The 23,803-nt window shown below is 38.3% G+C and overlaps 1 protein-coding gene across 1 annotated transcript in view; it reads right to left on the bottom strand.

Moving 5' to 3' along the window:
• Positions 1 to 23,803, bottom strand: part of ARHGAP15 (Rho GTPase activating protein 15) — a 320,977-nt gene that overhangs the window by 141,221 nt on the left and 155,953 nt on the right. Inside the window, exons 7-8 of the mRNA XM_053948319.1 lie at positions 16,025 to 16,123; positions 14,028 to 14,154 (exon numbers count right to left, since the gene is read on the bottom strand). Coding sequence (XP_053804294.1) covers positions 14,028 to 14,154; positions 16,025 to 16,123 — 226 coding nt within the window. The remainder of the gene's footprint in view (positions 1 to 14,027; positions 14,155 to 16,024; positions 16,124 to 23,803) is intronic.

Genomic DNA, 23,803 nt, shown 5'->3' with positions numbered 1-23,803 from the left:
GTGTTTGCAGCCACACAGTCTTATCCCACCCATAAAATGTGACAATTACTGAGAAAAAGAACTGCAATATTTCAGTTAATGACTTTGGAAGCTGACATATATTGTATAAAATATTATTTAAGAAGACTTCACAAAATGAAAAAGGAATCCCATGCAACTGGAGGTTGAGGAAGACAGAGCAAGACTCTGCAGACTATTTCTAGATTAAGTTGAACAAGTAATTTACAACAAATAATGCATTCAGGGGTTTTTAGAATATGGAGTTCTGTTTGCTTTCTTCTGTTGTGAAATATATTCAAATAACTTTCAAGTCTTTAAACTTGCCTCCTGAGTTAATCTGAAAAAAAAACCTTTTCAACCTTTTACAAATATTATGAATAGTCATCACTTCCACTAAATTGTTCAGGCAAAAGGACAAGAAAATGATATGGTTCCATTTTGTACCAGGAGCACTGGACAGATTTACATCAAAAGAAAACCCTTTTAGGGGGCTGGGTGCTAGTAACCATGTGGAAATTTTACCTTAACCTACATATAATTCTGTCTTATGCATTTGGAAACAAATTAATTATCTGTAGAGAACAAGGGAGTCTTGTATTTATATCAGCCTTGTTAAGAATTATACAAATGTTTCATATATTGAAATTTTGACAGGCTGTGTTCAGCCTCTAATTCAGATCCAGTCTTTTGGGACCCTTCCAGAAAGAATATCCTACCAATGAATTTCCTTTTTCTTGAAACTTTTATGAATTATGTTTCATTCTTTTAAATTTAAAAAGTAAATTATTTTAATATTTAATTATATTCCCATTGTACTCAGCCTCTGATTATACTCATAACCCTATATTTTTTGACCCACAATGAACTTCTAGTGTTTCTTATATAATAAAAGACAGAATTAATTCACAGTGCCTCAGTTATGAAACCAACATGCTAAAACTGTTTATTTCCAATGAGAAACAGTAGTGACATTCAGCTCTATATTTGCTGTTTCAAACCACAAGTTCCAGAACATTTTTCTCTTTTAAACATCAACTTTAGTGCTTTCCAGTGACTGTAGATGTGGTAGTTTATGAAGGAGAATGGCACACCCATTATCTTTAAAGTAATCAAAAAATATCTAGCCAGAGATCTGAAATCCATTTGCTGTACTCTGTCAACTATACCTTATCAAATTATCCCTACCTCAATTATATCATTAGAGTAAGAACAACAACAAAAGATCACCCATGAGCTCATTTATAAAAGGAGCACATCGTCAGATTTCAGAACTCCTTTCACTTCTTACCTCAAGTGAAAATTCTGGGAAGACTCTCCAATAGCTATGTTCACATAAATATAAACCTTAGACAGTCACTCTCATGCCATCAACTAAATTTTATTTTTAAATAGAAATTATTTCCATTTGCTAAAACACAACTGAACTTCAGACTTTTGAGCAGTTGCAGCTCTTTGCTCAGGTAGTGTCCATGTGAGGACACTGGAAAAGCTTTCCTAAAGGTGATTTTTGATCTGCATAAAATAAACAAACCCAAAAGCAGGCTACAAATTTTTTTTTGTTTGTTTTGGTTTTCTTTTTGGTTTTTTTTTTTTTTTTTTTTTATGAAGCTACAACTTTTGTTTGTGAGGCTACCTTACAGAGGCTGTGAGTGGAGAAGGAGCCAGGGGAATTACAGGAGGAAAAGAGAAGTCCAGAAAGGAGCTGCAGGCTTATTTAGATGTGTATTTTATGACTGGGACCCCAAGTCTGCCCGGCCCTTGTGCAGGGGCTCAGGGAGGGACACCTCCAGAGATACTGCTGGGCATGTGGTGACATTTAGTACTTTAGTCTCCAGAACAGCTGCACTGGAATAAGCTGCTTGAGCAGGCAAATAGTTACTAATTATCAGGCTATTTTCCTGAAATAAAATCAGGCCAGCCATCACAACAACTCTGAGACACTTCAATCAGCTACTTGTGGGGTTTTCATGGGTGCACTGACTCTCTGTCTGACCAGCCATGGTCAAAATTCAGACAAAATGTTAAAAAGAGCCAATAGAAGACTGTTTTAGCTTTAAAATTAATGTTCCAGCTGACAAACTGTGCAGGGGCTTAACCTACTTTAGAACATATTTAATAGCATAATTTAGCCTCAAAAAAGAAAAGCAAAATAACTAATGATGGACAAATTTAGGGGTCGAATCTAGTTCAGATAAACATTCAAAAGTTCAGATGTTTAACCAAACCTTATCTTGTCCATGAAAAGCCTCAAAGTGAAGGGCTCTATCAAATACAAGCAAAGTACAGGAGGTTGTGGAAACTTTTCCTCACAGAAGGAAAACTATTATCAGAAGCCTGCACCTTATTGCAGCACTCACGTGTAAAGCAGTTAAGCATCAAAGCAAAAGCAAAACATTTCAGAAAACTGCTTCATGGTCACAGTAATATTTGGATGAAATCCAATACAGAGAAAAGAAAATAATATTAAGGGGAAAGATAATACAAATGCAATTAGACTATCAACCAATAAAACTTGATAGCTGAAACCTTCCAAGCTTAGAGAGAATAAGGAAACTGGAGATCAGAGGACTCTGCCTTTTGAAGTCTTGTTGTCCAGATCCTGGGGACCATTATCCAGCTGAGTATCTTAAAGACATTATGAATATTCTGTCACAGAATTAGAAAGCTTTATTACTGTGAATGACCTGTAACTTGAGCAGGGACTGCTACAAATGAATGCCAAATAAACAATTGTTTGGAAAAGGTGAATTCTGCTAACTTAGTTTTCTGGGTTACAACTCACCAGTTAAAAAACTTGCTTTCAAACAGCGTTCTCCTTGTGGATTATTGATAACAGAAAGTATAATTCTAATGGCTCCTCTCCGTTCTCACATTCTCCAAATACAAACAATTTGTATTGTTTGTGTCTCAAAAGATGAGACTGCTGCTCTGCCTTGCCTGGCACTATTTCTCACAAGCAGGCAATATCTGCAACAGTATCCCAAAAGAAACCAAATTCAGACAAAAGATCCAGTAAACTATAGTGTTTCAGGATCCTTTCTTTCCCCATGTCATCATGTTTCAATCATCCTCTTTTCTTAAGCCTCTCCCTCACCTTTTCTTCTGCCTCCATCCCTCCAGCTACCTGTGAAAATAGAAAAAATTTTGCTTTTCTCATAGTTGAGCCCCAAATTCAAACCATAAGATGCCAAAAGAAAAGATACTTTAAACCAGACATCAAATGTCAGTTCAGAAATGACTGTGTGTCTTGCATTAAGAGCAAAGTTAAAACAATAAATCAAGTATTCCACTGCTTGTAATTGTGCCTTAATATCAGTTTTACCCTTGATCCATCATATTGAGTGATCAGATAACACAGTATAATAATCCAGGTGTTTCAGTTTTTCATTATTTATTCATTAATTTTTAGTGCTATCTTTTGATTTTCATTCAAACACATCAACTGAAATTTCTTCTTTCAAAAGATGAAAGGAAGGTAGGAGCATTATAACACCCAAAAATAATCATCTTGAATTTTAAATAGAAAGGAAGAGGTTATTACATGTGTATTCACACAAATATATATATATATAAACAAATATTATCTTTGCAGGAACTTCTGAACTTCTGGGAAACCATAGAAATGAGACAAAGAGTTTGACTTAAGTGAATGCATCTATGGCTTGGATAGAAGACAGTCAAAAATGATCTTGAGGTCATCACCTGCTCTGCTTCATTTTTAGTCACCTTTCTGGTTCTTCCAGTATCACTTCTCAAGGGAAAACCTGTGCTGCTCAGGAGCCAGTTGAAAAATAGAAAAATAGGCCTGAGAAAAATCTAAAAAAAGGCCTTTTCTGAATAGGTCACAGCCAGTCTGTCCTAGAAAGAGTGAGCATGAAGTGATGTGGATCAAACCATGAGTTCCTGCACCTTGAATTAAGTCTTTCATTATAGATACCCACCAGGAAAAAGGCTGTCTTTCCCTGATTTATAAGTTAGAGCCCCAAATTCTGCTAAATGGCAAATGGTCCAGTCTGCATCTGGCTGCCCTCCTGTTCTGCCCTGCCCACATCTGGCCACCTTCCCTTGGGCCCTGAGTCCTTGGACTGAAGAATGACCTTCCTCAGCAAAAGTGACTACAAAATGTGATTGCAAAATATATTAACTGTAAAGCTTTCTCTAGTAGGGATTCATACCTGCATGCTTTTAAAATTATTTCTGAGTTCTGTATGAAGTATCTTCATGAATTTCAAGATAATTCCATTGTAATCCTTTTTTGTCTCCAAAGGGCTTTTTTTCAAATGTATTAGCCCTGGGGTATTTTTAAATGTTTTAATTTCATTTATTTTAAATGTGTCATTTGTAGAGAGTTGCTCAGTTTTATAAAAATGTTACTTCTTTGCTTAAATTGAACACCTTAAAAATTAATTACAAAAACTGTTATCACATGTAGGAGCATATTTTATATGCTATGAAGAGGCTTAAGGCAGGTTTGCTCTTTAGTTTTCATAATGAATGCACTGGATGCAAGAGATTAAAGGACAGCAAAATCTACCTGTCCTGGTTGTTTACTTTTAACATCTAAAAAATGGCAATGAAAGAGATAAATATAATCCCTACACTGTGTCAGGTGAAACATTTCCACATGGGAGACTGAATTTTGTTTTCCAAGTCTGCGGGAAGACCTAAACTTGGATATCAGTGCAAAAAACACTGACTGAAAGGGAAAGAGATTCAGAAAAGAGTTATTTGAGATGATCAAAAAAAGAAAAGCAGCACACTTTTGTAGGAAAGACTACAAAGTCTTGGCTGGCCTAGTTATCAGCCCAAGCAGGGGGTGGTACACCTGAGGCAGAACTGCTGCAAATGAAGAGCGGGCTAAATGTTGCCACAAGAACACAATTGTACCACAAGTCCATTTAGGCTGGAAATTAGAGTGCTTTCAGCTTGAAAACTGAAGTTTGGGAACATTTTTCCAGCCTGAGCTGAGGGGCAAAAGCATTACTACTGAATTTCATTAATTATGAAAGGAATCAAATGAGGTAGTTGTTTTCAAGAACTGGGGAATTGATTCAATGCTACAAAAAGTCTGTCTGAGGCAGATAATGCTGTGTTACACTTTTCAATAACAGCAACGCAAGTGAATTCCTCTTGGGTGAATCCTGGGTGCACTTAAGACAATGGCCAATGGAATTAATTAAATGGAGCCAAATATCCTCGGTGGTGAGGGGAGCTGCTCATATGTCATAGCTCTCTCTTCAGCATCAATATTTAAAGCCAGCTAGTTGGAACCTTTCACTTAATTGAGAAACAATACAGCATTTAACCCTTCGGTGATGTTCCACCCTTCGGCTTTCAGAAGCAGGATCTGTTTACCCGGCTCGTCAGCAGGCAGCTGGTGGAGCAAAGAGGAGATCCTACAAAACACATTCCTTTTTAATTCCTTAATATGCCCGGTCCAGGAGAGAGTACCATTAAGTTGGTGTTTAAATATTTGGGATTGGCTGTCATAATTTAAATTAAATAGATCCTTCTAGCTAGAAGGTCCAAATATATAAGTGATTTCACCACAGGGAAAAAGGTGAGTTTGGAAAGTAGGTATTCCTGTCTAGAGCCTGACGTATAGTCTCTCTAACTGAGCTTAATTTAGACTTTTATAACCTAAAAACCTCCTTATTTCTGTCACATTCCTCCCAAAATACCATGAGGATTGCATCTAGATTAGTTAGAAATAATAGTGAAACCTCAGGATACAGTATAGTGTAAGAATCATTTTCCTGGCTACTACCTTCCAATAGGGCTACTTATTTCAATAAATACCATGAAAAATTCAAAATTATGTTTAAAGGAGTGATGGACAGGACTGGCTCTTCCTGAATAACAAAGTTGAGTAAGTCCTGTTCACTTGCTCTAGTTCTGACCTCTCTCCAAAGACTGCAGTCTAAAATATTCCCTGTTGCAGTGAGAACGCCTCCAACTATTTAGGTGTTATCTGTTGTCAGCCTCTTATTCCTTCCCTGTGGAGGAAAAGTTATGGAGATGCAAAAGCTGGAGATCTACTGACACATGGTGATGGAAGGTCGAGCAGAGGTAGCTGCATAGTGGGCTGTTTTTAACTATAAAAATTGTGGCATTTTGTACAATCTACATCAAACCTTAGTTTTGCTACTTAATGTAAGGGCAGATCTACCGGTTACGGAACTAAAAGACTGCACCAAAGCAGTGGAAGACATGTTGGGTAGTTGGGCTTGGAATGGCAGAGTCAGAGTAGAGTCCTCATTGCAGGAGTCTACCTCACTTTAATACATGGAAAAAAGCCCAACTGCTTGGCTCCAATAATGCCTAAAATCTCATTATTTGTTTGTGATTGCTTTTTCTGAGGCAGGAGTGTGTCTGAAAAAAAACCCAAAAAACCCTGCAATTTTTCCAAAATGTAGTTGTCTTAAGGGCTGTGTTAGTGTCTGTGGTATGGTAAGAAAAGACTTAAAGCAATCAAGATACACAGTCTCTACTTGCCCCCATATCAAATCCATCTAAAGTGCACATGCAGGAGTTTATTTTGTTAAGAAAAATATGTGGTGTGTCTCTCTCTTCTTTGGAACAAAGAAGAAATATGGATTTGTAACCTTTTCCTTTTCTTTCTTTAAACTTAAGTCCTTCAATAGTGTTTTGAACAAACCTGAAGAGATTTTAAGACAGACATTTTGTATTATAACATTCCCCTGGGTCGTATGTATGATCGTCTTTACTAAAGCTCCTTTCAGTCCCAGTTGAATAAATATGCATTTTGTTTCACTAATCTTGAAACAACAGGAATAAAGTTTACCCAGGTCTTTTATACCTCAGAGAACAAAACAAATACTACAAATCTTTAGAGAGAAAGGATATACAAAAGGGCTTGAGGTGAATGTTTCAAAGCAAATACTCTTTAAACGATGTGCAAATTATTTCAGCACTTGAACATGATTTATGAAAGGGGATTAGTCCACTGAAACAAGAACCGAGTTTAAACTGTTGGGTTTCAAAGTCAAGGATGAGAAGTGTTAGCTGGAAAAGGCAGAAGAAACTGGATAGTAATCTATAGTGAGGATTTCTGATTGATTTTCTTTAACTAACTCAATCCTACATTAGCTATCGCTGTCATTCATACTTAACCGTGGTGGGCAGCATAAAATACCTTCTTTTATGATATAATTCCCCATAAAAATGAAGTATGCAATGGTGATAATTAAGTAATAATGAGGTAATTAATAACTCAGTGACTAGCTCTCTATTTACTAGTATGTCCCATAAATGAGCATGAGGAGTGTGAAACAATTAAAGATTATCCAAGCTCAAACAGATAACTTTTCCAGGGAGTTGTGTGTCAGTGAGCAGACCAATGAGTCACAGGTCACATCTATAATAATACACTATATTATATTGTAATATTCCCATATACTCTTCACATAATGGGTTAGAGCTACTCTTAAATATTATAAAAATGATCACTTTTACGTAATTGTAAAGATTAATAAGTGAGCTAACTTCTCATGGTTCTATAATGACCCCGCTGTTCTAGTAGGTAAAGGAAAATTTAATGATCCTGCTCAGATATGATTAATATCTAACTTTTTCCTGGCTAAAAATCTGGACTTGGTTCAATAAAAATGAATTAAGTGAACATGCATGGGTTTCCCTGCCAAATGTTTATATGGAAGTTGGATATGCCCAATTTAAAAATATGCTTTTTCAACCCAAATAGTAAACTCTGGAAGGATTTTGGAGAGTGAAGTAGAAATAAAACAAAGAATTAAGGAAACATTATATTATAATTGATGGAAACAGGATATTCAAATTCAGGAAAAAATGTAATTTATTTTAGGACTAGTCACAGCCAGTTGTGATTTTGAGTGCAACATAATCTTCTATTATCAGTAGAAGTGACACAATTTGTTTCTCAATTTGGCATGTTTTGCTTCCCACATGCCAATATTATTACTTCTTTGTTGCTGAATCAGTATTTTCCTAAGCTTTAGGAAGAGAGCATACCTATACTTAATGTGGCAGAGAAACATAAGACTACAAATATGTAAAGAAATGTTTAGTCCCTGTAGTCCAGATGAGTGATTCCACTCTGCAAACCCAGCATGTTGCATTTTCTTTTCCTGCTTTTTTTTTAGTCGCTGAAGCTGAGTGCATTCCTGTTGATGCAATAAAAATAAATGCCACAAACATGCAAGATGCAGAGTGACAAAATTAACCTTGCAGTAGGAAACTGCATATTTCCAGCTAGTTTTCATTTTGCTTTCTGTTTTAATTGTTGCCATTGGTAATGCTGCACTAATATACATTATTGCTTTATGTTTCTTGGCTTTATTAAAAGTAATAAAACTGACCTATACATAATGCTAACATTGTAATATAATAATAGTCCCTATATAACATCATTTGGCTTTGAACTTCACATTTAACTGAAATAAATGGACTGGGAAGGGGAAAGAATTCAGACCTCATCAGAACTAACAAAGAAATGGAGTGATTTCCAACTTCTGTGGCTGTAATTAGAATCAAGAAGGTTGGAAAAGACCTTTAAGATCATCGGGTCCAGCTGTCAACCCAGTACCACCATCATGATCACCAGCAAACCATGTCCTCAAGGGCCATATCCACACCTTTTTGGATCACTTCCAGGGATGGTGACTCCACCAGTGCCCTGAGCAATCTGTTAATTAACCCCCTTTTCAAAGAGGTGACTCTGTGTGGATGAAGGACTACATAAGCTACCACAGAATCCAGCCCTGGATAAGCTTGGCTGGGCCAGTAAAACCTCTCTCTACATCCCAAGACATGGTCTCCCAACCTTCCATCCCCTTCATGTGTTAGAGAGGAAGACAGAAAACTCCCACCGGCTCCTCTCAGCACTGCCTGTTAATTGCAGTGCTTTTTTCTGGGATGTATAATGATGTTTTAAAGAAATAAATTTCTGGCTTTTTTCTTTCCCCCTTCTGTTTTTACACAGCCCAAACTGTGCAAATCCATGTGTTCATGCCCTGGTGCCTCTCCTTTCCCTCCTCAGAGAAACAACAGCTTCAGACAGGAGGTCTTTGCCACAGAAATTCCTAATCCTGTGCCAGGACAAACCTTAAACCCTCAAACAAGTCCTTGGAGGAAGCTTTAGTTAGGGAAGGACCAACCAGCACCAAGTAGGACCCAGGAGCCAGGAAGTTTTCAAGCTCCACCAAATTCTCCATTTCATCTACCATGTCCATTAAATGACCAAAATGGGTTTCTGCTGCTGTCTTTTTGCCTCAACACTCGTTGTACAGACTTAGTTATCTAACAAACAGCCTTCAGAAAGGATTCCAGATGCTTTAGTAATTAACAAGGGATAAATACATAGCACGCTCAAGTTTCAAAATTCAGCCTTCTGAAGAGAAGTGAATGAAACAAGAAAAGCAATTTTGGGCAATTTTAAAGCATACCGTCCATGGTTCAATCCTAAGGACTATAAACTCCTGAATTTAACTGTCTTTTAAGAAACTAAAGCAGACTTCAATGCCCAGATGATTTTGTAGCAAATACCTATGAAGGGAAATCGAAATTATGATCCATGAGTTTTGGGTTTTTTTTCCTTGATTTAAAAGATGCTAGGAGGTGTTTTCCCAGACACTGCCATGAGGCCATTCCCTAGGGAAGCACGCAAGGGCTGTGGCATTCCGAGGCCAAAGCAGCATCCTTTTGGACTAAGAGACCCATTTCTCCCTGTTGAGAGTCCAAAAGGAATTTAGGTAAGGAAAGTATCATTATTTGAGTTGGCTGGTGGCCAGGGTGCTGGGGCTAAGACCCTGATCCTTATGGAGAGCGGAAAGGAATCCCAAGCCTGCTGTTTAATATGCATGACATGTCGGCTTTGCTGTCAACTTTTACTTCCACCCCCTGCCTTTGTCCACTTTTTTCCACCTGTTGCAGCTTGTCCTTAGTGGGGCTGAGAACCGGAATTGTCTCACTTTGGTATCACATTGTGTCTGGCAAAATGACGCCTGGGGTCTCCAACTACTCTTGTTGAGACACCGAAACGACCATGAATAGCAATCTTGCTGCCACAACTCACCAAGACGTTCCTTTTCACACATATATATTTTTATAAAATTCTTAATGCTGGAGTTGTGGCACCTCCAGCTAGAATTCAAACATGGAGGAGATTTTCCAGGCCGCATGACTAACCACTGGGTTTCAAGTAAATTGTTCTTGAAGATAAGGAAAAAATATGCGAGTAGAAACAATAAAAATAATGCAATTCAATCTTATCAATTCAGGCAGTTCCAGCTTTTATGTGGCAAACAAGGAGATCAAATTGCATTTATCTAATATCACAGATTTTTTTAAAATGTCTAAAATATTTCATTATTTTGCTTTGGCAACCTAAAGCTGAGGAACAGATTACTGTTCCCACTACATAAGGAAATAACTGACAACAATTAGTATTTATTCTTGTTGCTTTTGTAATAAAAATAGAATTCCATCACTTTCAAGGAAACCTAAAATATTAATAAGAATGTGATGAACTGAGTAAATGTGACGCCATAAGGAAATGATGGAGAACAGGTTGGAAATATAGTGCTTTGGGAATGGATTGCATTATCAAGCTTGTGATTGTGCATTTTGACAAGAGCAGCCCTCAGATTGATACGGTAGCCAAAGGGCACTCTTCCTACTGCAGAGCTGTTTGTTTCCATCCAGGAGGGGGGGAGCAGAAGGGGAATTGATCCCCTCCGACAATCAATAGCAACTCCAGCCCAGGCTCTTCCACAAGAGGTCACTCCTGAGGGACAGAATTCCCAGATGATGGCCACAAATGGCCCAGAGGATGCACAAGATGGGTGCATGGGCAGGAAAAGAAGTGCTGAGCTTAGCTGAGAGCATCCACTTGGTTTCACTGCCTAAAACAAAACTGTCCTGACAGCTCCTGTGGTACTCACACCTAAGGCCCCTTGGGGTTTGGAGAAAAGAACGATTCCTGGGAATCTTGTGGTGCACAAACCCTTTCTCTACATCCCAGATTCTTTCCCTACTTTCCAGACACCACAACAGCATCTCTACTTGCAGAGTAACCCAGGTGCCTGGGATATAAAATTAACATGGCAGACCACCTACCAGTGGACCCAATTAAAACTGGTACTAATTAGGAGGAGTTTTTTGGCAACCTTATAAAAAAAAACCAAAAAAACAAAAAAACAAACACCCCTATGGTCTGAATGATAACGAAATTACTTGGAAATTATGAAGTCTGACGTTAATTTTTAATATCTGTTTAGAACAACACTTTGCATTGAAAGAAGTGGTGCTGCAAGGCAATTTTCTTGCATGAAATGCACCCTTCTTCTAATGGAGAAGGTTGCTGGGGTGAAAACCATGTTACTTATGACCAACATCAGGTGCAGAAATTATATCAGTGAAATAGATGACATAATAAAATAAAAAGCCATCTCTTTCCATGTATTTGAGAACAAGATCACAGTTTGACATATTTTGGTAACACTCCCCAAGGCCATTCTTGGTTTCTCCTTAGGTCAAGAAAACTTCAATTAGAACATGAGTTGAAACCAAACTGGATGAGAAGCCACTGAAAAGCTGCATGACCAAAAGAACGGCCACCCTCTGAACTTTGGAAATTGAGCCTGGCAGTTTGAGCCCAATTTTCAATGAAAGCAGTGTCTACAGCTCAAAAAGCATAACAGAGAATTACCATTTGTCCTTGTAGTGCAAGCAGAAGCAATTAGGATTAGACATAAAAACCAAATTCCTGCTACTAAGTCTCTAGGGAAAGTCTCCCTAGTTTTAAATTAAAGAGTAAATTACTGAAATACTTTAGTTAGAATGTACCTGTCCTTTATACACTTGTACTACTAAAAAAAAAACCCAAAAAACCAAAACAACAAAAACAAAGCAATGCAGCAGTATTAAGATTAAAACTTGATATTTTTTGCAACCCCTACAATGTAGATAAGGTAAATACAAATGAATCTGAGCTGTCTGAATATTTCATTAAAGGTTATCAAAACGGGAGGGGGTGGGCTGCTAACACATCAGTTGCTCATCTTCTTTGTTAAACTGGAGGAGTTCTAAGGCATCATTAAAAAATCTCCTTTGTTTGGATTTGGCACTGGCAATAGTCAATAACGTAAAAGCACTATAAAATTATAAAATCATTAAACTTTGCAAGAACTTTATAAATACACTTGCAGATATTGCACATATCTTTGTGCTCTGCAGTCAAACTGGACAATGAAACGACCACCTGTTAACTGCTAACAATGTGTCATTACCAGTTCTCATGCCTTTTTAAAGCAATTTTGGCTCTAGCTGCCGATAATTCTGGCTACGATACTTGTGTGAACATTAAGGGCACAGAAAGCCAAAGGCAGAAAACTGACAATACAGTTTGTGCTTAGACTACTAATAAGTAAGTGAATAATATGATTTTTCTAATTCCACATAATTGCTTGATCTCAAGGGGCCAAAAAAAAAAAAAAAAGTTCTGAATACATATTTTAGAAGCAATCCAATCTACGGTATTTAAATGCAAGCTTCGATTCAGTGAGATTTCACAGCAGATATTTTCACATTTTTTTAATAGTTTAAATAGCCTTTAACAAAACGGAGGTTATTCAGGATTCTCTAAGGTTTGAAAAGAAACATAGACTAAGTCTCTGTCACTGCTCATAGTCACTTTTTCTGTTTTGTCTGACAAATTATCATTTAAAGATATGTGAGAAGTCTAAATAAATAAATAAAAATTCCCTGAGTGCTGAGACAGTTTATGGGCATTTTTCTATTAGCTACAATAAGAGCAGAATCAGACCCTCAGAACTCACTGTGTTCTCAGTCTTATTTTTCTTCCTCTGAGAAATGCAATGTAACACCCAGTGCAAAGATATTGGGACAATTTTTCACAAGCCATGTTCAGGCTACTTTATATTTTATAACACAAAGAAAAAAAAAAAACAAAACCATAAAACCCTTAAAAAAAAAAAAAAGAAACATCTTCAAGATAATAAGAAAACAAACCTCAAAATCCTGTGGTCTGCAAAAAGAGACTATTTAATGAGTCTCTATTTGTGTGTACGCGCATGCATGTGTGCATATATTTATGATTGTGTGGATAATTATCATTAAAAATAGCTATGTTGGGTCTTTTCAATGCAGCCCTTTTTCTTAACATCTCAGGCTTTGATCCTGCACTGAAATGCGTGCAGGCAAATTCCTACAGAGCCCTTTGGTACCTAAAGGCACCTCGAACCAGCCTGCCAGTCTGGGGCTGTCACCGCGCTGACACCGGGAGCAGGATGTGAATCTCCCGCCAAACAAAGGAGGAAAACAAAAACTCAGGGGAGAGGGTGAAGTTAAAAAAATGTTGGGTAAGGGATTCAGGGTCAGCAGCAGCTCCAGCTGCCCACGATCTCACGAGCATCTCGGCACAAACTGGGAGAGTCTTTTCAGAGGAGTAAAGCACAGCCCTGTTAGTTTTAGATCACTTTCTTTTCTAACCACACTGACAAACAATCAATGCCAAACCCTGGAATTTATCTTCTATAAAATTATAGATACATCACTGATTGTTGGCTGCGAAGGATATGTCAATTCTTTCAGCAATTCAGTGTATAAATACACAACAGACAAAATTACTCTGGCAATTTGAGGTATTTTACTAAAATGGAAACAAAGCAACTGCAACAGACCATTAACATAGGGCTCATGTTGCTTATTTTTAAAAATAAATGGCTTAAATAAATGTCTTTGCTCCTAAACAAATTTATTTTGCTTAGGAGAGAGTGTCACCCTTTAAAAGTGTGGAGCTAGTAACTGTCTTTACTTAAATGCAAGTTATGTATATCAGTGCAGAACATATTCAGCTTTAAAATTCTCAGTGATCTTCCTTACACTCTGTATGTAATAAAAATTATCTTGTCCTGTAATGGCATAGTTTTTTAAAAAGGAAACAAAAAAAAAAAAAAAAAGGAAACAAAAAAAAAGGAACGAAAAACGAGGAAAGAAAAAAGCCTTACTTAAAGATTTTCTGTGTTCAGGCTTTGGCTCTTTGGATTCAGTGTCTAAGTTATTCAGTAATTCGATGCTGGAGGATCTTCTGAGTTTGAACTCCAAATTTCTCGATGTAATTCTCTGTTCTTTTGGCTGGGAAAAGAATATATATATGTATATACATATGTGTATGCTTTTAATAAAATTATTATTTGTAAGAATGAAACGAGATTCCAGAATGCCAGTACAGAAGCTAACAGACACACACAGAGCAAGTGTGCAGGGAGTATATAATTTAAGGAAAGTGTAATGCAAAATTTGTCATATGGCAAAGCTTTTATGGCCCTGACAGACTGATCCTAATTTCTGAGATAAATTCCCATTTAAGTGAGGAAAACAAAAGGCCTGCTTCTTTAGGCTTTAGGGACCAAAATTATTTCCACATTGCAGGCTACTTTCAAATGCTGGCAAAGAGGAAGAGTGTTTAAATTGCTTTTCTGTTTTAGATAGTTACAGTAAATATTCTTGCAAACACAATTACTTCAAACATCATTGCAAATTTGGGGTTGAATTCTGATGGTTTAAGCTTAAGAAGTAGTCGGGGGGCTTTTCTCTTATTCTAATTTACTGGCAGACAAAGTGAAAATGAGCAGGGAAAAGAAGAAAAAAAAAAAAAAAAGAAAAAAAGGAGACACTGTTTTGGCTGAAGACACGTCTCTTCCCGTGGCATTTGGTCAGGTGAGACTCAGCCATCCCAAGAGCCTGGAAAGCTGCCAGGCTTTTCACACTCGTTCAGAGTTTCAGGAGTGAAATAGCTGGCAGGGATGGAGTGGCCAGGAGTGGTGCGTGGTGACATCCTGTCCTGCGCACTCGGACCTTGGGCAGGACCAGCCAACCACAGGCCACTTGTGCCCCACCAGCTGCTGCTGCTGTGGCTCTCTGCATGCTCAGGGCTGCTGATGCCACAGCATTACTTCAGCTACACTAAAAAAAAATACATATATATATATAGATATATAAAATCAGGTTTATTAGATGTTTAGTTGAATAATATGCCAAAAAAGATTTTTTTTTTTTCTGAGTCTCCATGGAAAACTCCACCCCAAAATCTTTAGTTGGATATCAATATCCTCATACACCCAATGAAATGCACAATATGAAGACATACATCATCAGATCAAACTTTCCTTGGCTGATTATAGCCTCAGGGTAATAGAATGTTTGTAGCTCTTTAAGGAAACAGTAGCTGTGTTCAAATTAACCCTTTTAAAGAGGCTGCAGATTCCACTGCACTGAAACCTCTGAAAAATGCAAGAAATGGGGATATTTTTCTCTCAACAGACTCTGCAGTGAACAAGAAAAGTCAGTGCCCTCAAAAAAAAAAAGAAAAAAAAAAAAAAAAAAAGAAAATGTTCGTGGATCAGGCAGGGATAGGAGGAAGACGTTTGGAATTTGTACTGAGAGTGGCAAAAAAGAAAGAAAAAGCTACAGCTGAAGCTGGTTTGGTAATTAAAAACTGTTTTAATAAAATGCAACCCTGCTTACTTCTAGTAGAAAACCCCCAGCCTTCCTGGGAGAATACCAGCAATCAGTTACAAAGGAATATTATTTGCTAGCGTTATTCTTGTGAATAAGTAATACAAAAATTCATAAAAGGCTCAAATGTATTAATAGTTCTATTGAAGATTATATACTGTAGGCTGCATAAACAGAAAATGCAAAAATTCATTAGTTATTAAGTGCTTGTGTGCTTTTACAACCCTCAGCAAGCCAGCGTCCTTGTTAGTTCAGAGAAATAAATGTAGCGTTCCGTTTCGAGGCAAGAATCAAATGACATTTTTGTGCAACAACCTTGTTTATCTGACATTTTTTAGTAGATTTGCATACATATTTTTATATCCTTCAGAGAAAGGAATGTCTAGCTAGCTGCTGACTGCCTAAAACCGGTAGAGATGCCTGAGCAAATGAAGTTGAAATTGCTACATCTTAATTAATAAAGGTAACAGCCAAAACAAATACATACCAATCTGTCAATTGCATTTTTGATAGCGTGGAACCAATCCAATATGAGAAAGTCGATATCCGACTGGAGGAGGAACTCATTTCCTGACACTGTCGTGATCTGGGGAGGGCATGGGCACACACAGGTGAGTAAAGCACACACCAGGCAGATGATTTTCCTCTACTTTCCCTCCCATTCCCCCCAAATGCTGGTTCTTTTTACTGAGATTTGTCTGCTGGAGTGCCGAGTTACCGAGGAGTTCTGAACCTCTGTCTGAAAACTGTTTTGAATATGTCAAAACAAACGAGATATTGTCTCAGCAATGCAACCACAGAACACAAGTAGTGCAGAAATAACGGGTATGTGACAAAAGTTAAGAAAAGCCAGGAAACTCGGTGTAACGAGACACAGTTCAAGGGAAATAAAAGCACCCTGAAAAGAAGTGAATGCATCATGAAAATTATTTCCTGCCATTTGCAGTTTCCATTTCTATTTTACTAGTATTGTTTTTTTATATCTGGTACCTCCATTCTTGAATTTGCACATTTTTTATTTACCTATGATTCCCCACTTCCAAACATTTTGGTGAAATTGATAATGTCACTCTTTCACATAAAAAAAAGAAATTATCATCAAAGATGGCTGCAGCAGAGTAATTAGGAACCCACTTATCATGAAAAAAAAAATCCCCAGTTTGTCTGAATAGAAGTTGATTTACATTTTTGACCCACTCACTGGGAATATTTATCAAAAGAATATTCAATCCCCTGATAATGCTGTTTCACTGCCTAACCTAATATTTGGTGGAAATATGTATGTATATGCTGTTGGTCTGAACTTCTGTAAACCACTGGGATAATAATGATACATATTTTTTTTATTTTACACACACACATACAGACACACACACACACACACACATATATATATATATATATATATATATATATATATATTTCACCAGAGGAAATCTCCAGGTATTTCACACAACAGGTTGAATCAACCATTTCACAGATGGCAAAACTGAGGCCCAGAGCTGTGCAATGCTTTGCCCCAGGATTATTCCACATATTCCTGGTGCACGTGGCCATGGAGCATCATCTGGGCACAACATCTTTCTGTGTTTGCAGACAAGTCAACCAAGGGCTACATCACCAGCACTTTTGGAAGGGCAGGAGCTCGTTCTACCCATGCTCCAAGACAGCTCAGCTCTTGCCAGCTCTGGAACCAAAGTTTAATTCTTATTTTGCTGCTGTTAAAAGCTGCTTGTGCAAAATTTGTGGTATTCACGCTTGGAAATTGAGCACTTGGATCTTGGTGTATTGGGGGTGCAGGTTTAGTCTGAATGTTGGAATGTTCACGGGAACATGGGATTATTCAGCATCAAATAGGGATTTCCTGCTGACCAGCTCTGGGAAAAAGCAAAGCTGTTATGGCCTGGCACAGTTTGTTTATGTAAATACATAAACAAATACACACCTTAAATGCTTCTGTTTCCCTGCATCTCCCCCATGTCAAGAGCTTTTACTGAAGCTAAAAAGAAACAGCAGATCCTCACCAGCCTGGGTACTCCCAGCATCTTCCTTAAAACTAATACCAGGAAAAAAGAAAACCCAAACCAAAAAACAACAGCCTAATGTCACATTAATTGTCCTATAACCCTCCCTTTATTGAGGAAATGCCTGTAAGGAAGGCTTCCAAAGTCATCAGCATTAAGGAAAATCCCGTCAGTGCAGCTCCAGCGGAGACATCCTGTGGGAGTGCTGCTGAGAATGTGGGAATGCTCCCCTGGTGTGGGCTCGGGGCTGCCTGGCTGCAGATGTTCACTCCATCCCCTCTGCACCCATCGGGAGCCAACTCCAGCCACCCCACTGCTCCCCAGGCACCAGGGAGAGTTATTTACTGGGGAAATCTCAATTCCCTCATTAGTCCAGGGCCGTAACGTTAATCACCACTCGCACACTCACCCCTCCCCTCACCAAAAGGAAATAAAAAATCCAAATGCAGCTTAAGGTGAGCAGCAGAAAGAGCTGACCTCCAATTCTGTGCCCGGCTCACACAGCAAGGTTTGGGTTCAAAATGTATGATATGGTATCACAATTTATTAATGTATACATGCAGATAGGAATTAGACTAAACACAGGCAACAATTCAATCTAATGCCTCCCTCCCAGTATAAACAAATCATTATTAAAATTATAAAATGGAATAACATTTTCAAAGTAAGAGCAACATATGTAATTAGATTTACTGTATTTTGAAGGCTTAAAAAGGACACAACATAGTTCAGCCTTCCGTTCAGTAAATTCAGGCTTTATTAAAATACAAGTATTCAGCACTGCATAAATATTTGCACTGTATGATATGCAAAAGAGATACTCCATTGCTAACAAGACCAAAGCAAAATACATGTTGAAAGTTTCTTTGTCTTGAATGTGTTATTTTGATAATCATATATTATCAGTGTTTTATGAGCAAATCTGTAAAAACAGATCATAGAATGGAGGGAAGAGAATTCATTTAAAATATACTTTCTGTAAGATATAGTTCAAGTCCTTTTCTTTCTTTCCTCAGACTAATCTTCAGAGTAACAAGACAGTTTCAAGAAGACTGCTACTGCTCTCTACAGTTTAAATGCATCCACTCCTTAATTACAGTCAGTAATTGACTTTGTTCTGCTCCATTCCAGTCATTCACAGGCAAGCAGTTCCAAAGGCTTTGGCTGGTAAATCCCATTTAATGTGCAGGTTTTCTATCCCACTTTTATATATTACCTCCTTAGGATTTCTGATAAATTACTCTTGGAAAGGATTGCTAAACCATATTTGCACTTTGAACAATCAAATTTTCAACACCCTTGGGAAAAGACATCAGTAAAGAATGCTGTTTTTGACTAAACCTTGTGATTGAACAATTTATGATCACAGCCCTAAATGATGTATAACTAACAACAAGCAGAAATTGTTCAATATTAAGGCCTGTTAACACACCATCCCTGTGTCAGGCACTGCTGAAATAAACAGAGGGGCTGGGGAAACAAATGAAAGACTAATCTGGGGGGAAAAAAAAAAGGAAAATTAAGTGCTCTATCCAGAGCTGCCAGACTCCATTGTGCCAGGTACTTCACTTATTTAAATACCTCCTGAAATCCCTCTCTCTGTGCCATCATTTTTGCAGAGGCTAGAATTAGCACTACCTTACCAGGCATAATGCTGCTGCTGCTGTCAGCAATAAACACCCACGAGGATTGACAACTGGCACAACCCTCTGGTTTGCCATGCCCTTCAGGATGGGGACAGGAGACCCAGGGTGCCTGAATTCCCTCTTTCTCTCTACAGCACCAAGGGAAAAATTACTTCAAAGCCTGAACCAAATCACATGGCAGTTTTGCAGTGAGCTGTAGCACAGCCCTGCTGCTAAGCATTGATCCTCAGAAAATATCGGCTCACCACAGGTAAATGTGCGCTAAATTCAATGTACTGCTGGGCTGCCAACACAGTGTGGGAAGTGGGGAGGGAGGCAGGTGTGAAACACTTCCTGATATTCTATTTGTGGCTTATTAAGGGTTTCTCTTGTCACCTTATAGAGCTGCAAATGGAGGGTTGAGCTTCTTTTGCGTGTCACCATAATGATGCACCAAGGTGGTGTTCAACAAGATCCTATGTTATTAAACAGAAATTTACCCTTTTAGCTCCACAAAATACAGGACATTGTGTCTAACTAATGCCACTACCATCTTATAATATACAAATATACCTTGGAGGTTACCCAGGATCAATGGATTTTAAAAATTTTACGAATTATGTGTTTTTCCTGTGCTAGGTTGTGCTCTGGGACATACTGCTGTGCCAGGACTTCCAAAGCCTTACAGATCACCCTTCAGAGCTTGTGTCACAGACTTTCCTTTCACAGTAACCATGACAATGGAAAACAGGAGGTAAAAGAGCTGTGGAAGAAGATCAGGGCTTTCTGTCCATGGTTTTCCTGCAAAGTTTGTTCTGGGGACCAAACCACTGTGAAAAACATTCAATTCCTGGTATCCCTCCAGTTCTTTACCATCATAAACTTCTACAGATGTTCTTGCATTTATTTTAGCTGCAGAACAGGGATGGAGGCAATTTCAGCAATCCTACCGATAGACATTCTATGGAGATATGGGAAAGGGTGATAAACTCACACAACAAAACAAAAATCCAAACCCGTCTTATTGAGTCACCCACTTCAAAGTGTACTTATGCATCTCTGGTGGCCACAACTATTATTTGCAGTGATTAACTATTTTTAGACAATGCCAAGACCAAACCTTAATACAGGAAGTGAAGAATTCTGTGGGGAAGGAGAAAGGCAGCAAAAAATTTTAGTATGTACTGCGCAACAAGAAAAAGGGAGCAGAGTGAGCAGCCAAAGAAGTGTATAGCTCATGTATGAACCCCAAAAATCCATGTCACAGCTCTTAATTCAGCCAAACAGAGAATGTTCAACTCCCCCTGAAACTGGAACATCCAGAAAAATTGCTGGATTATTGAGGTGAAGCTTCATATAACTCCAATGGCTCAGTGTTGGATTATTGGATGCTTTTGGACCATGGAAACTTCAGCAGTTGCTAATCCAGTGCAAGATTCAGTGCAGAAAACAGAAATTTTTATGCCACCTGGGACTCACACAGCTTGTGGTGAACACTAAGTGATTTAAACTTGGATTGACAGATACCTCTGCGTGCAGAAATTCAATAAAATGTGTTCCTCTTGTTGCACTGTGCATTGGGATTGCTGCCCTTGATATGTGTAGGAAAAAAAAGGAAATGTGAGTTGCTGGAGCATTTCTAGCTCCAAAGTTAACACTCTTCCCCCTTCCCACTGCTCCCTTCATCTCACCTTGCTCTCTCACAAAGTGGTAGGGTTTTTTTCTGATCATGTTAATCAACCTGATTCCCCATAATGAAGAGAAATCTGGATTTTTCTCTCTGTTTTCCTGAGGTATTTTTCAGGATGGGGTCTATCCATGCAATGCAGGACACCTCAATCTGCATGGCAGCCACCAGGGCTGGGCCAGGGAAGTTGTGAAAAGAGTCAAGAAGAAAAGAAAAAACAGAAAAAAAAAAAGAAAGAATATTTGGAATTTTCTGCCTCTAAATATTAATTTTAAAAATCATTACAATATAATAAAACTTGAGATTAAATGCATAAACCCTGGACACTCCTGTGTCAACACCCCCAGTAGAAGTAGAATTAATTAAATTTGGGTGACACTATGTTCCATAGTGGTTTCATTAGCTGGATTTGAATTAAACTGGGACAGAGCCATGCAAGTTTCTAAAAACACGTCAAAAGTCTAACTGCATTTCTGGAAGTTGATCTTAAATTCTTTCTCACGGATAATCTAGTCTCTTGGCCGTGTTTATGCTGAATGAGTAAGCAGCCGAGAGGATAAATAAAATATCTCTCTGTGCTATACCATAGTGAGCTGAGTCTAATATTAAAAAATGGCAACAAAAGAAAACAAAAGGCTCAGTCTTGAGCTGTGTTATGTTTGTACAGCATCACGTACCCATTCCATGAGCCAGCCTATCAAACAGAGGTAGTCATGGTTATGCTGATAGTTAAATTACTTAAAGGACTCTTAAGATGTTTATGACTACCAAAGAAATTTCATTATCAAGCAGATTGTCTGTCTCATATTACAGTCTGGCTTCACCCATCTCGCAGTCCTTTGGATGTCGAGCAAAGTTAACATTGAAATGATGGGGAAATATCAGCTTGAGAGAAAAGGTCTTCAACCAATCTTTCAAAAAAAAAGATATTTGTTAAAAAATTTGGTGAGAAAGTATCTGCCTTGTGTTCCCAATGTTGCTAGATGTTAAGTAAATATATGCTGATTGCAAAAAAGTTGCTTTGGCAACTCTCTTATTAAAATGCATTTGTAACCCCCATCTGTCATGAAAGTTTTGAAAAGTTTGTTTACTTTGGAGAGCCGCCTTATCCAGGGTTACCCCGGCATACAATGATAGCAGTCTTCAGAAGTTGTGTGAGGAACAAGCCACTAGGGATCCATTTTTGTTTTAATTGGCACACACAAACACTTTTCTGGTCTGTCAAAAAGATCAAGCTAATATGCATGGCGGGTGTTATATTCTCAGCTTTTGGGAGCAGTAAAGCTCCCTTTATTTAAGTAATTTAAATGATAGACTGCAAAAACTTTGCAAGTCAGAAAAATGTTTTATACTTTCTTTGGGAATATTTGTTTTAGGCAACAGAAAATGTTCTACATATCTAAAGATGTTGAACCTTATGTTTTAATTACCCTATTTTTTCCTGATTCTGTAAAAATGACTGTGAAAACCAAGGATTGCAAAGAGGCAACAAACAGATCCTGCGTTTTCACAACTTCTGCAATATCAGAATTTGTAAGACTGAATACTGCCAGATGTTTACAGGTTATGTCCTAAGCTGTGTTGCCTTGTGGTGTGACTGCTTTGCACATCCACTCTCTGGGAACCTTTGTGGCGTCATCATATCAATGCAACCTCTTCATATACAATGAGTTGCCCCTTAGTGAAAATAAACTGATGCTGGCATTATACACATCAATGACTCCAAAATGGATTGAGCTGTCTCAGATTTGGGGGTGAAACTTACAAGAAACAATACATTTTAAAATAAAACTATATTGTACCAGGGGACAGGAAATTCCTGGGATTGAATCATTCAACATAATTCAGCGATAAAATAATGAACTCTGTTATGGTTAAGAAGGAAAAATTTTTGAACCTAAAGTTTCCCCTCTTCTGTGCCATAAAATCATATGATATGCCAGTTTCTCTTGAAAAACTGCATTAATACTAACTAGGAGAGAATCTTCTCTCAGCACTATGAGACAAAATTTTTCCTTTCTTTTCTGGCTGTGATGAATCTCAAATGCAGAAGAACTGATTTTTATCACTTGTGGAGGAAATATTGAACCAAGAGGAGGTCACAATTGAAGCTTATTAGGCCCTGAGAGACCAAAACTCCTTCTTGGATTGGAAGTGGAGCTCGGGCTGGGAGTCCAAGAGCTTCTCTGGAGGGAAAGAAAGGTCCAGGGATACGTGGATGCTTTCAGTGATTTCAAGGAACAACTTGTCTTTCTCCTTTTTCCACCCACCAGTCCAGGTCTGTTTGTTTGCTGCCTTGGAGGAGTGTGAGAAGAAAGCACGTGATGTTTGAACAAAGGGAAGAAACAGCAAACAATCTCTGCAAAACATCCAGGGAACATCCTGGGAAGTATTTCCTGCTGATCTACTACACTGGTAATATGCCCTGTGAGAGACAGTTGGAACACAGGGATCAGCCTCTGAGAAACAGGGGTTTCCTTCAGAGGATAAAGAGCAAAAAGGGAAATGTGAGACAGGCAGCAGATGACCCTCCTGGATGTCAGCCACTTGTGTGCAGCCTGCCGTGTCCCCCCTGCCCGTGCTGCCCTCTGCTCCAGCCCCGCAGACGCACTGCCCTCACCATGGAGCAGGAGGGGTGAAATTCTGACAACCTTTCAGCCAAAGTCAGAGGAGATGGGAGTCACCAGACTGGGGAAGCGAGAAAGAAATACCCCCACAACTGGTAAAAGCAAGAGATAATAATTAAGAGACAATTCAGTCGTGTCTGTGCATAGTGGGAAGTCAGGGAATAGACAATTGCACATTTTGTCCGCAGATGAAGACTGAAGGCAGTGCATGAATACCTACTGCAAGCTACTTTTCTCCTTGGGGTAATATTTTACTGTTATTGCCTTTGCAATCTGAAGCCATACATTACACAGCCACACACA

This window comes from Vidua chalybeata, chromosome 7 (assembly GCF_026979565.1).
Source record: "Vidua chalybeata isolate OUT-0048 chromosome 7, bVidCha1 merged haplotype, whole genome shotgun sequence".
NCBI lineage: Eukaryota > Metazoa > Chordata > Aves > Passeriformes > Viduidae > Vidua > Vidua chalybeata.
This window is presented reverse-complemented; position numbering and strand designations above follow the sequence as displayed.